The sequence below is a fragment of the Suillus subaureus genome (assembly GCF_016647635.1).
Source record: "Suillus subaureus strain MN1 chromosome Unknown BJ212scaffold_10, whole genome shotgun sequence".
NCBI classification, from domain to species: domain Eukaryota; kingdom Fungi; phylum Basidiomycota; class Agaricomycetes; order Boletales; family Suillaceae; genus Suillus; species Suillus subaureus.
In genome coordinates, this window is record NW_024538566.1 from 235,944 (window position 1) to 249,163 (window position 13,220).

General features: G+C 48.4%; 5 protein-coding genes across 5 annotated transcripts; 4 read left to right on the forward strand and 1 right to left on the reverse strand.

Annotated features, from left to right (window-relative positions):
- The first annotated feature begins 1,181 nt into the window (after positions 1–1,181).
- Positions 1,182–2,643, forward strand: BJ212DRAFT_1343829 (uncharacterized protein). The gene is made up of 6 exons (XM_041335246.1): positions 1,182–1,336; positions 1,452–1,561; positions 1,652–1,849; positions 1,918–2,055; positions 2,181–2,217; positions 2,322–2,643. Exons 1-6 carry the CDS (start codon positions 1,289–1,291, stop codon positions 2,391–2,393), a joined length of 603 nt encoding a protein of 200 aa, XP_041194714.1. The 5' UTR covers positions 1,182–1,288; the 3' UTR covers positions 2,394–2,643.
- Positions 2,644–5,183: 2,540 nt separating this feature from the next.
- On the forward strand, positions 5,184–6,518 carry BJ212DRAFT_1459482 (terpenoid synthase; the record flags this gene model as incomplete). The annotated part of the gene is made up of 4 exons (XM_041338903.1): positions 5,184–5,415; positions 5,527–5,734; positions 5,790–6,072; positions 6,132–6,518. The coding sequence occupies 4 exons, from the start codon at positions 5,184–5,186 to the stop codon at positions 6,516–6,518; spliced, it is 1,110 nt and encodes a 369-aa protein (XP_041194715.1).
- Positions 6,496–8,849, forward strand: BJ212DRAFT_1343848 (uncharacterized protein). The gene is made up of 9 exons (XM_041335247.1): positions 6,496–6,696; positions 6,761–6,911; positions 6,962–7,078; positions 7,143–7,346; positions 7,413–7,465; positions 7,535–7,878; positions 7,961–8,238; positions 8,301–8,375; positions 8,424–8,849. Exons 1-9 carry the CDS (start codon positions 6,569–6,571, stop codon positions 8,586–8,588), a joined length of 1,515 nt encoding a protein of 504 aa, XP_041194716.1. The 5' UTR covers positions 6,496–6,568; the 3' UTR covers positions 8,589–8,849.
- An 870-nt stretch (positions 8,850–9,719) lies between these two features.
- Positions 9,720–11,799, forward strand: BJ212DRAFT_1479162 (uncharacterized protein; the record flags this gene model as incomplete). Its single annotated transcript, XM_041339825.1, has 2 exons — positions 9,720–10,003; positions 10,065–11,799. The coding sequence occupies 2 exons, from the start codon at positions 9,720–9,722 to the stop codon at positions 11,797–11,799; spliced, it is 2,019 nt and encodes a 672-aa protein (XP_041194717.1).
- A 54-nt stretch (positions 11,800–11,853) lies between these two features.
- BJ212DRAFT_69700 (uncharacterized protein) lies at positions 11,854–12,531 on the reverse strand. The gene is made up of 3 exons (XM_041343844.1): positions 12,459–12,531; positions 12,140–12,332; positions 11,854–12,069 (listed from the first exon to the last, which is right to left on the reverse strand). The coding sequence occupies exons 2-3, from the start codon at positions 12,237–12,239 to the stop codon at positions 11,909–11,911; spliced, it is 261 nt and encodes an 86-aa protein (XP_041194718.1). The 5' UTR covers positions 12,240–12,332; positions 12,459–12,531; the 3' UTR covers positions 11,854–11,908.
- Positions 12,532–13,220: the final 689 nt, after the last annotated feature.

Here is a 13,220-nt window from a genome sequence, read left to right on the forward strand (position 1 = left end):
ACTTGATGACACAATCATCTGGTGAGGCGTCTTAGAGTGCGGAGATAGGCAACAGTGAGACCAGCAACGCGGTTCTGCATCTTGATACGATAATGTCAATATAGTCTAGCTTGACATGTTTAACTAAGTCGAAATTGCCATAAGCCTCAAAATTATCGTGCGAGGCAGCTGAGCCATTTAGAGAAGGCGACATCGTGACCATAGACTGGGGTGACTGGAGATGCGAAGGTGGGGCGGGGTTAGTTTGCGGAGGGAGGACGACTTATAGCAGGGAACAGCCCGAGGGTCCGAGGAGACATAGGCTGTGACGGGGGAGGAGAACCATAATCTTCTTGAGGACAGCGGGAGGAAGATCAGAAGGTACGGTGAGGAACTGCCGAATTGTATGATGCTCTTAGTGAGAGAGAAGAGAAAAAACGTACCAAAGAGCCTGCAAGGAGATGCAGTAGGTTGCTTGGGAACGCGTTGGCCCTTCGCCCTTTGGTGGCGGTTTAGACTTGGGAGGCTTTGGAGATTGTGGGGAAGCCGCTGTGAAGTTGTAGTTGTGACGCAATGCACGTTTACAATATATTCAAGAAAATGTGTTGCGAAATTACCTTCACAAGCGCCTTCAAGCGAAACCCACAGGCACCTCCACGAAAGCTGGACCAGAATCCTTGTCACCAGATCTGAATCGCAGATCCAGTGGCGAACGCTGATGGCGTTCAAGTCATCGGTGGACAGGCAGAAAAAATCCATGATAACGCACCGCCAGAAATTTGAAGGACACACGATATGGGTTCATGGCACCATACATCTACCAGAAGACCATGACTTGTTCAACGGACGGCTCACTGCGGGTATGGAACTTGAAGAGTGGCAAACAAATAGGAGACTGGCAGGGAGGTGGCAATGTAGCATTGAAGTCTTAATAGTGTTGTCCCCAGACGGAAGAAAAGTGGTTAGCGGGAGTGAGGATGGTGCACTAAGGTTGTGGGACACCGAAACAGGCAAAGTCATCGCAAAATGTATTGGACATACACAGCCAGTGCATTCTCTCCACTGGAGTCGAGATGGTCTGCGAGTCTTGAGCGGATCCAAAGATACAATTAATCGGATTCCGCCCATACTGTGACGGCCGCCAGAGGAGTAAGAGCAGTGGAAGCCGAGAAACGGGCTTGGACGTTGAGCCATCAAGATCATTGTACAGCCACCAATTTCGTTATGACTAGGCATAGCCACAGCACTTACAACCTGTCTTTTCTTACCACTCGTCGAGTTACCCGATTCTTCTATTCGTGCAGTAGTAATGTTCTCAGATGAGCTCAAGGCGTTCCGTCGACTAGGATTCCGACACGTTTGTCCTGGCGTTTTCAATTATTCTGTAGAGTACTGACTTTTCTTTGGTTTCGTTTGTGCCGACGTGTCCTTGACGCGACCCCATATGTGTCGACCATTCTCGGTTCCTACAGTTTCTACTCCAAATTCTCAACTTCGCCTCCGTCATTGCATCTGGCCTCATGCTATGGAAAGGCCTCGGCCTGATCCTGAACACAGAGTCTCCAATTGTCGTTGTCCTCAGGTGTGTATGATCCTAGGTATTCAACTTGAAACCTCCGTTTCTCTCCACCCTAAACTGGATCCTGCGTATTAATCTATCCTACATCTACAGTGGTTCGATGGAACCAGCATTTTACCGTGGCGACCTTCTTTTCCTCGCCAACCCCCCAGGCCAACGCTACCACACAGGCGATATCACAGTATACAGGATCCCTGGCGCCGAAATACCCATCGTACACCGCGTCCTGGAGACCCGAGACGTTGTCATTCCATTTGACAATTCTACGGAGAACCGCATCCTCAACAACAGGTGAGTTACCGTATGTCGTTCGTTGCGGGGGTCAAGTTAATGGCTGACCACAACTTACCCCGCCCCAGACTCGCAAAACTCAAGCTCCCACCAGGAGAACACCAACTGATGCTCACGAAAGGCGATAACAATCACGTCGATGACATTGACCTCTACCAGGGCCTTGAGTGGCTCGATCGAAGACACATCATTGGCAAGGTTCGCGGGTATGTATTGTCATATTGTTTCCACTCTGTTCTTTCAAGTTCCAAGGCAAACTTGCCCAGCTTGACACATCTCCTTTTCCATTCTATCTTCTAGCCACACCGGTTCACTCACACTTCACCCCCAGATTCCTTCCATACATTGGTTACGTGACAATCGCCATGGTAAGCTCCTTTCACCGTCCCATTTGAACATGCGCGTGCCACTTGGTAGCGCGTCTTTTATAGATCTCTCGTTCATGCCCGATAACGCTGATCATGCCATATAGAATGATTTCCCGCAACTTAAATATGCGCTTCTCGGAGGTCTTGGGCTATTAGCTGTCATACAACGGGAGTAGAACTCCCTGTGGAGAGAGGGCCTTTACGCAGATTCGTGTTACTTCTTTCATGTAAGGTGACCCCGCGCGCATGCGCGTATGAAATGGCAACAGTGACCCCGATTGGCGACGTTCAACGTCATGGATGTTTGATTCCCCAAGGAGGGTGATACACCTCGAACACGCGTCTCCAAGGTCAACGAACCTTGCCCCAATATTGGGAGGTAGGTCATGACGGTTCGTGTCCCGCCTGTCGCTTGCGAAATAGTGGATGACACGATGGCATTGTCAACAGCTATTGGCAACGTAATGGCGCCGGCGCCAGTCCTCGACTCGTTTATTCTGGCATGTCTTGTGTCCATCGAACTAGTCTTTTTATTTCATTTTGTGTTGGAAAATGTCTGCTAATCCTACTTATTCTACTGTCAATGCCTGATGTGATGTCGTACTACAGTCGTTCATCTTGACCAGCCTTCGTCAAGTGGTAAGCGTGACAGGACAGAAATCTGCTGCAGGCTCGAAACCTGCTCAACAATCTTTTTTTTCCTTTTACCATGCCTTCAACATTCACTCTGGACCTATCTGAAGTTATCATAGCCAACTGGGACCAGAACAGGTTAGAAATCTTGGACAGTACTCTTTTTGGACGGCGGGAGTAGTCGGGGAGTAGTCCCAGTTACGGGGCAAAATGAATATGCCATCTGGCTCGTGAGGTGCGTCAGTTGGCTCAGGCAGCCAGATGCATCTGCCAGGAAAAAAGTGATAATAGTGCACGTTCAGTGCTAGCATACGTGGTAGTATAATGTTCCGCAGTGGGCGGAGCTCTAGGTATCGAGCTCTTCGAAACACTACACTTAGGAATCGTCAGTCAATGCACTTCATACGCCGGTATTATTCTTCCAACCCCTGGCAGTCCCGTGGTGGATGTCTACAACTTGACACAAATTCGCCCATTCCGCACTTGTTGCACTGAGCAGACGTCCCTCTTGCTGATCTACCACCCAAAATTCCTCGATCGCCGAGACCTTTAGCTTGATAAGTGTCGTGAGCTTTACTCATCTCGTGCATTACTTGATCTTCCCCTTCATTTCGGTTGCCCTTGACATATCAAGACAACGAGCCAACAAATCTGAATACTGGATCAAATGATCCCTGCCTCTTTACAAGCATCGGAACAATTTGCACCATTTAGGTACTGCCCATCCCGATAATCCATTCTGGTACTATGCTCCCCTCAATGCGGGTGAGATTCCGGGAGAGCCACCTTCGTAACGAATGAGGATTCTCAATTTTGCGGATCTAACCACTGGGACGCGAGTCACGCCGGAATCGAATCAAATCGATTTGTGTGGAGCTGAGTTGGTAAAAACTCACTTGAGCTTGCTCGTGCTCATTACGAGTTTCATTGCTCTACGACGGATTCCGACCGACAGAAATGACAACAATGCCTGTATGTCAGGTCATAGGTGAACGGCAAATAGGACCTATGATATGTAACCACTGAATATTGTAGGTTACGTCATTTCAAGGTATGAGCATACTCCTTCAAGCCTGTGCGGGACCCCGAGGAGCCCATCTTTTTAGTTCCAACGGTTATTCTTTCTCTGACACTGTCTGTCAACGTCTAACCTTCCAACACTGCGCCCGCTGCTCACTCCTCTGAATATCCATGTACGTTCCGATTCAGTCCAATACCTTCGTTCGACAAAAACTCATCTGTTTTCGTGTAGTCCAGTTTCTAACTTATCAAAGCGCCCACTGTTCACACCATTGCTCGTACCTTGGGGTGATGCAATTTCAGGGAACCGAAAAGTTTCCGATGAATAACAGGGGACGGTAGACTCCTTCCTTTTCGTATAACACATGGTCTCGGGCGCTCTTCGGCGACTCAGCAATTCGCTTGGTGGTGCGAAGCAAAGTCAGTTGAGGGTAAGCACATCTCCAATGAGAAAAGATAAAGTCAATCCCGGTTTAGTAAGTTAACTTGTTCCAAGGTATGACTCATTGTGCGGCCCACACTTGTGCTACTTACAGTACTACATACGGCATGCCACGGCGCTACCAGTGATTCATGTGCATGAGAGCCAGCTGAGGTCAAATTCAAAGCGGTTCACGAGAGGTTCCCGATCAGAAACCAACCATGTACCACAGCCCTCCAAAGTAAGATTTATCTCGCTTATTTAAAGTTCCAACTTGGCACGGCTGTTCGAAACAGCCGTGCCAAATATGGGCGCTATCAAGAAGCCCTTGGGAAGGTCCTTTTGTGATTCACCATCAGATGTATCGAAGGATGTATTAGTCTGGATAGTGTGTGATTACAATAGGTGATGTATCACAATTTAGGCTTATAGTTCTCTTTAGATGCATCAATATGGCATTATGGGGTGTGCAAAGCTGATTCAATACAGCTAGTGTGGGTACCATGAATTCTTTGAGGTTGTTCGAAAAAACCAAAGAAAATCCTACTGGTAACAGGGTAGCAGAAATCGGTCCAGGACCGACACAATGGCGGCTGACTGTGACCTCAGATGGGTTTTACGAAGCCGATTCGATACAGTTAGTGTGGGTACCTTGAATTCTTTGGGATTGCTCGAAGAAACCAAGTAACTGGCAACAAGATACTAGAAACAGGTCCAGGACCGACTCAACGGCGGCAGCACTACGTCGCACATATAAAATCTAGTCAGTGCATGTATGGATACAAACCAGAGTTCTTTCAGCGTCGCGACTTTTATCTTGAACACTCTTCCTGCCTGGATCGCGCGTCTAGTGTCAGGTCCAGGAGCACAGTTGGCCACGGACCAGCACAATATGGTTGCCTCTGATCGTCCCGTTGATGGGGGATCGGTGACCGTCAATGCTGGCGATGAATGTGATCTGTCTCTGAAGAAAATCTTCATACCTGACATACTCGCAAGATGGCCATTTCCCCGTCGTCTCAATCAGCACTACTCCAAAGTCGGTGCTGAATCATCTGCTTGGCTTGAAAGCTTCAAAGCCTTCAGCCCCAAAGCACAACAAGCCTTCGATGTCTGCAATTTCAGTAAGACATGACTCATAACAAGCCTGTTGATGTACTCACGCTTCCGTCAGATATTCTTGGATGTTTATCCTACCCAGATGCGTGCGAAGGTGATCCCTAGAAGTATGCCAGTCAACAACTTACTGATGAGTCGGATCCATACAGAACACGCTCGCAGCGCTTGCGATGTCATGAATCTTTTTTATGTTATAGATGAATATTCAGATGTCTCGGAAGAGGGCGAGGTCCGTCAACAGAAGGACGTCGTCATGGATGCCCTGCGCCACCCTTACAAGCCACGTCCCAAAGGAGAGTGGGTCGGTGGAGAGGTCGCTCGCCAGTGGGTGATTTGCTATCTGACATTCAACGTAGGGATTTAACTATCACACCGACAGATTTTGGGAACGTACTATATGTAACGCTAGTGGTCAATCGCAGAAGCGGTTCATCGCAGCAATGGATGAATATCTAGAGGGCGTAGTGCAGCAGGCCATTGACCGAAGCAGACATCACATTCGTGACATCCAAAGTTATTTCAACGTGCGCCGCAGAACGGTTGGAGTACGGCCTTCGTTCGCCATCGTGGAGCTGGGTCTCAATATCCCGGATGAAGTAATTTCGCACCCAAGAATTGAGGATATGGTAGTGGCATCCGTTGACATGGTCATTGTCGCTAATGTCAGTGTCTTTCTATGGACATCGCGAATGACACTCATCAAATTTGCATGATATTACAGGACATCGCATCCTACAATCTAGAGCAAGCGCGTGGGGATGCCATCCACAATGTAGTAACAATTGTTATGCACGAGTTTAACACGGATGTCAACGGCGCTATGCTCTGGGTGACGGATTACCATACAAAACTCGAGAAGACGTACTTCGAGGCCTTGGCAGCCATTCCGAAATGGGGGGAGCCGACCGACTGGCAGGTTAGGGAGTACTGCGATGGCTTGGGAAAGTTTGTGCGCGCCAACTTTGATTGGTGCTTCGAGAGTGGGAGGTACTTTGGCAGCGATGGTCTGAAAGTTCAAGAGAGAAGGTGGATTTTGCCGATGCCAAAAGACCACTTAAGGAAAGGCCGTGAAGACATTGGACCTGTACTTGTTGGTGTGACCCATTGAACGACTCGTTTCTTCGACTATGTTACGTTCTCAGCCTTGTTGCCCGTCTCATGTATGACTATCGCCTTCATGATTCATTCTGTGAGATATCTCTTATATATGAAAACCCGCATGTACTTCAAATGGTGGCTGTGCCCTTGAACATGGGTCGCCGGTGCAAAGAATTTGTTGCTGTCTGGTATGTAAATATATCTCATTCAGCTGATCTGTTTCTGAGTCCACGTGCATCCCTGATTCCTCAGTATCTTGCAGGCCAAAGATAATCGCACTCTGCTCTTAGCTTCATCGGCATCCTTCAATAACATGGCCTCCCAAAGCATTATTCCTATCCCTGCAGACTCACCGTTTTCATTAGCCAATATCCCCTTTGGCATATTCTCCACCCAATCGCAGGTCCAGCACCTCATGTCCAACAATTAGTCGGTGCTGATTATGCCCTGCAGCCCCACCCCCGTCTTGGTGTAGCTATCGGGGAACAAATCCTCGACCTCAAAGTCCTCGCGCTTGAGGGGATATTCATGGATTGTGAAGTAACGTTTCCGAGTGATGTCCTCATGCATGTAATCGAATCCCACTTTCGTGATTTTCCTTTCATGTTTATTCCACTCAATGTGCATAATGCAGACGACCCTTAATGCCTTCGCCGCTCTTGGGAGGCCCATTACATCCGGCGTACGTGCATACATTCAGTCACTCTTGTCCCAATCCTCTTCTCCCCTACACTCGAGCCCTTCCCTTCTTGAGCGTTGCACTGTAAAGCAAATAGAAGCGGTGATGCACCTCCCTTTTGATATTGGTGATTTCACGGATTTCACGAGTTCTAAGACAGTAAGTGTTGAATATGTAGATGTGATTTTTACATTCGGGACGGATAGCCTGATGTGTGCGATACAGCATGCAAAAAATACGCACTCGGGGCATGGACATGAGGGCGTTGATGCTGACATGTATGTCCCACACATCTCTTCATTCACCCTTCTCCAAACTATCGAATCTAATTCATATATACCAAACAGGTTCAATCCTCCTCGTGCAGCCTCAGGTCGCGTATCTACCATCCTTCCCTCCGGTATACCTATTGTACGACCAGTGGGTCATCTCCCGACTAGTGCGTCCCCAGAAAGGTCGTATTCTGGGCCCCTCGAAGACAGAGCCCTCGACGACCTTTCCTCAGACACTCCCGTCGAATCAAGGACACTCGCTCGAACAACAGGATTCTCGCTCGCACCCACAAACGAACTTGATTTCGAGCTCGAACTTGCATTTTTCATTAGCGTCCCGACAAAGCACTTTGAACGCGTGCCAGTGGAGAAAACGGAGAAACATATATTTGGAGTTGTGTTGCTGAATGATTGGAGTGGTGCGTTATTTTTTCGTCTTCTTTCAATTTCCTTTGGTGTCACTGGCGGGCGTATGCATAGGCTAACTATGTACATGAACAGCGCGAGATATACAAATCCCGGAAACCCTCCCCTTCGGAGCATTTAACGCAAAGAATTTTGCAAGCACCATCAGTCCGTGGGTGGTCACCCTCGATGCGCTGGAACCGTTCAAGATTGCACATGACATACGGAGGGTTCCATCGTACCTTGTGGATAAGGGAGATGCGACTTATGATATCTCGGTCAGCACGAGGGTGATTCCAGGTGGATCGGTAGAAAGGGAGATGGGGGTGGCGAGATCGTGCTTGAGGAACTCGTATTGGACGTTTCGGCAGATGGTGCGTCGTATTTTTATTTCCTCTGTTGTGGGGTGTAGTAATCCCAAATGGGATCTTTGCAGCTCGCCTTCCATACACTCTCAGGATGCCGCATGCGTACTGGGGATTTGATAGGAACGGGGACGTTATCTGGAGAGGTCTGTCTCTCTGCAATATCCGACGTACCTTCGCTCATTCTCCCACAGGACACAACTTCCCTCTGTTCCCTTGTCGAGCAGCGCAAGCACTTCCCTAACCGAATGTTCTTACAAGATAGAGATGAAGTTGTATTCACAGCTTGGTGCGGGTCTCCCAAAGGAGGAGTAGGGTTTGGAGAGTGTCGTGGGGTAGTGCTGCCTGCGGGATTGTAACATAAATACACGGCATGCTGACGAGACATAAAGCGGCAAGAGACCACCGTTATCGATGATCGTTCATGGCGAAGGCGAGACACGCAAAGTCATACAAACTGTTGAAAGGGACCGAGGGGCTCGCAGCCCAGAGAAAGCGAGTAAGGCCCAAGAAGGCTAAGATGAAGACATCGGTGAGACTGGATTTTTTAATACCACCGAGAAGTGCTGCCCGAGGTACTATATCCTTGCTTGAATTATATCCCTTCGGTTTACAATGCGACTCTCCTGTTTTGCACGGCTTGTTAACTGGTGACCTGCAGCAGCCGCTTCCCCCCTTGGCATGGTTGTACAAGAGGCTAGCGCGCAAATCGTTTAACATCACAGTGGTGTTCGCTGGTGGTTGGCAGACACCTGCCATTTGGTGTTTATAGCAATCATGCACATTATGGATCAGGAGCTGTAGTCACCACTTCTCCTGGCATCTAATACCTGGCGCATGCTGAAACAGGCCACCATATAGTCGGATCGAAGGTGTAATCCTGTTCCTTTATTTTCGGTCTCTATCGTATCTCCAGGTTGCCTGAAGTCTGCGCTGTTCAGCATCTCACTACATTATCAAACTGGGACCATGTTCGTTTCAGTTTCGTTGCTCAAGGCAATCCAAATTTTGTAGAGATGATGATGATCGATTCATTTCGGTGTTATAAGTCATCTTTGCGTCAAGAAGTCGTATCACGTATTGACGCACGTACAGGCAGTTTTCAGCAGAATAAATCTCTACAGTACGAAGTGCTTGGTTACAGTGCAATTCCACAGGCAGCCTGAATGACAATGCACTTGGACTCGACCCTTTCCGCTTAGTGAGCGCTTAGACTGGGTCTGATTGCCGTGTAGTCTAATTATAACCTCGATAGGAAACATCCTGAGCCAAAAGACTGCACTCACACAACGACTTCTGGATCCTGGGAGGTGGTCTCTCGGACCATATATTCCCCATATAATAAATGGGTCTAACTCATCGTGAGAACATCATCAAAGGGTGCATCGGTATAGTACTACAGTGCCTTCCAATTACTACTCGACTCCCATTTAATGCTCCCTGGACATCTTTGACATGCAAACCAGGTCGACCACACTTCACATATCTCAATGAGCTCAGAATCTGTAGCAGAGGGTGTTCATGGGTTCAGCTCATGGACGTCAAATAACAACCCACAGGGAGGGAACGTTGACCTACTCACATTCCGGCAGGCTCCACAGGCCTTTGTACCTGTCCTAATCACTGAAAGTGACAGGCACTTGGACTCGGAGGCACTCCGCTACACAGATAGCAGATCTCAGCCTGAAGCAGCAGCAGAACCAAAGTTAGATGTAGATGCAAGAAACGCGGATATCGAGATCAACAGCGAGGATCGTGACTTGAGGGAGAATATGTAAGAGCTGGATCACACTGGACTTGTAATCGGATTAATGTTAGGCATCTGCTCATTACAGTCTCGCGAAAGCCCCACTACGTCTCTATGACTGCGAATATGAGGTTTTGAAGGATCAACAGACATACCTTCGGGAGACAGGCCATACCATTCCACCTTACCTTGTGGTTTCGCAAGTGTGGGGAAAAATTAAACACCAGTTGATCTTGCCCACTGTCGAATGGCCCATTGCTATTTCAGACCCCGCAAAGTGGGACGTGATCCTGGCTTGCTGCAAGGCAGATAAAAGGGTTAAATGGATGTGGATGGACGCCATCTGCATCAATCAAAGCGATACCCCAGAGGCAGACGAAGAAAAGGCTGTTGAGATTCCAAAAATGAACCACTACTACCGTGGCGCCATAGCCTGCCTCGTGGTGCCTAACGACTACTTGAATTTTCCGTTGGCACACGCACAACTCGTGGACCTCTCGTGCAATATCATGGATGCCAATGCCTCTGTGCAAGACAATGCACTGAGGATCTGGGAAAGCATCGCAGTGCTTGACGCTGTCATCGGAGATGAATGGTTCTGGAGAGTGTGGACATACCAGGAGTTGCTGTTGCCAAAAAAACACATCCTCCCCGATGGACAAGAACTGCGCATCGATCTATTACGACGCTTGCTGGATTGGTACCACAAAATATTGCGGAACGGCTCTCTCAAAAAACCACAAGGAGGAACCGATTACGACTTCATCCATCCAGGCAAGGAATTGGTCATTTCTGCCCCACGCAATTGGCAAACCCGAAACCTGCGTGTTCAGATGAAGGAGGAACTCGAGCAGAACGGACATGTGGACTTGATTAGCCTCATCTGGCAAACCAGTCACAAACAATCTATGCACCATGTGGACCGCCTGTTGGGGATCTATGGGCTGCTCAGCGACGAAGAGAAAGTGACAATTAATCCATCTGAAGCCTCTGACCGCAGTTCGAGCACTGCAGGGCTTGAATCTATGTGGGCGCGCATGATAGCAAAAGCTATAATGTCAGGAAGAGTATGGCCATTGCTACATGACTCTCCGGAGCCCGATGCAGTGGAAGGGAAACACTGGATGCCCCATATCACAGCCCCTACTCTCTGGAACGAGCGGTTTCCCGGGGCTGCTCTCGCGGGGCTCTACCCGGAAACCATACACCACCACAACCGGGAGGATATGAAGATAACTAACAACGGATTGCACATCGCGGTGCGGTTCGTAGGATGCGTGTTGGGGACAAGCATCAACATCGGGGATGGGGGAGGGGAGATGAACAATATCATCGCATGTACCTGGTTTCTGACGGCCAACGGTTGCAACACGGATCCGATTATACAACAACTCAAGCATGGCCTTGCAACATCAGACATGATCGCCTCGGAAGGGATTAAAAGTTCTCAAGAAGCACTTTCTGCTGCACTTCATGCGAGTTCCTTATACCAATGTTTCGAATTCATGGAGGAGATGGACTTCGCGCGAAAGTTGACGTATGGTTATGAGATTACAGGGTGGAATAAGAGAGTTCTGTGCTTCCAAATTGAAGGCCACATGACACCATTTGTCGTCTTGGCATGGATCCATTGCAGCAGCCCTCCAAAAATAGGGGATTGTTGGATTGTGGATGTCACCTCGGAACCAGCACAGACTGTTCGTCGTTGGATTGTGGTGAATAGAGTGGGCCCAAAAACCTTTAGAAAGATCGGTACAGCACGCGCTTGGCAACCTATCGGTGCTGCCTTAAATCAGAGTTCGGTGCCTATCATCCTCGACTAGTAGTTGTCTTACTGGTTTTTTTGGCGTACTATTATCACAGTTGCCCTGTTGTCAAGAACGAGACTTTAAATCACTGGTACACAATCTACATAATGACATACCAGTAATTTCAATGTCCATAGGTCATTGACATAAACTGCAAGAACTTGCAGTACTTTTGTGGGCGGCAGGATAATTCGTGTGCGCAGGATACTCGGCCCGGAACAAAAGCACGCACTGCAAGCTCGGGACTATGTTTTTGACCTATGATCGTTCCGCGCTCCGCGTGGTCTGTGAGCAGCCGTAAGCATACAGTCTGAGACCCGCACGTACAGAACTCGCTAGACTGCAAAGTACTCACTTGCTTGTGTGCAGCGGTGGCCGATGATCTGTTGTGCAGTAGCTGTCCCAGCTATCACTGCGGCAGACATCGTAGTGGTGAGTGAGATGAATCTCATCATTGCAATTCAAGAGAGGGCTAAGGCCTAATGTGTTTTTCTTATCGAATCAAAAGCTCTTCAGTTTTATACATGGATACATGCATATCCTGTGCTCTGGGCTGGAACGGATGTCAGCGCTTCGTGGCAGTCTGTTTCAGGCATCATACCGAATGGTTATGATACAGATTTATGATCGAGAACTTGAGCTGGCAAAACTCCCAACGGTTAGGAACCACTCACTGGCATTTAAAACTGAGGCCAGCATATGACTCGGCGTCAAGCATATATGTTTGCATATCAAAATGAAAGGATGGTACCTTTGTTTCGAACTTGCGACCGTTAGATTGGCGTAATTGAACCAGTGCTACCGCTGCGCTGCTGAATGATGTTTTGTGAATCGTAATGCCGCAGAGGCGGTTCAGTCGAAAATTAGTTCCTCGCAACCTAGGTTAATAAACTGCAGCCTGTAAGAAATTAGCACAGCAGAATGGTGAGTCTTACTAGTCTGTCACTACCAGGTGTCCATGGCAAATGGGAGAAAGCAACAGAAGATAAGGTTGACGCAACAATCACAACCTTCTACTGTACGTCCGCAAGCGGGGTGTAACGAGACACGAGTGGAGGAACTGTTTTTGTCTTCACTACTTGCCTCCGTGCCACGACCACTATTGAATCGTCTTCGAAATTCTCGTCGTACTCATTTTAATTTCCCACCCTCCTCTCCATTTTCTTCTATTGCACTCGATTCCAGTGCTTCGAATAAGCACCGCAAGGACACCTATGGTCCAGCCACAACGAGGCGGCACTATTCCTCTGTGCAGATCATCCCTCTGTTTCAGATGAGGCACTGCGCGTGCTCGCCCGAAACCTCGTTCGGTCTCGTCATAGTATTTACCTCCAGTGTTTGTCTAGTACATTGACGACTATCTCTTTCCTTGATCATGTCTAAGTGAACATCAAAAATACAAACAAGATGAGACTGGACGTAGCTCAAGGAGAAAA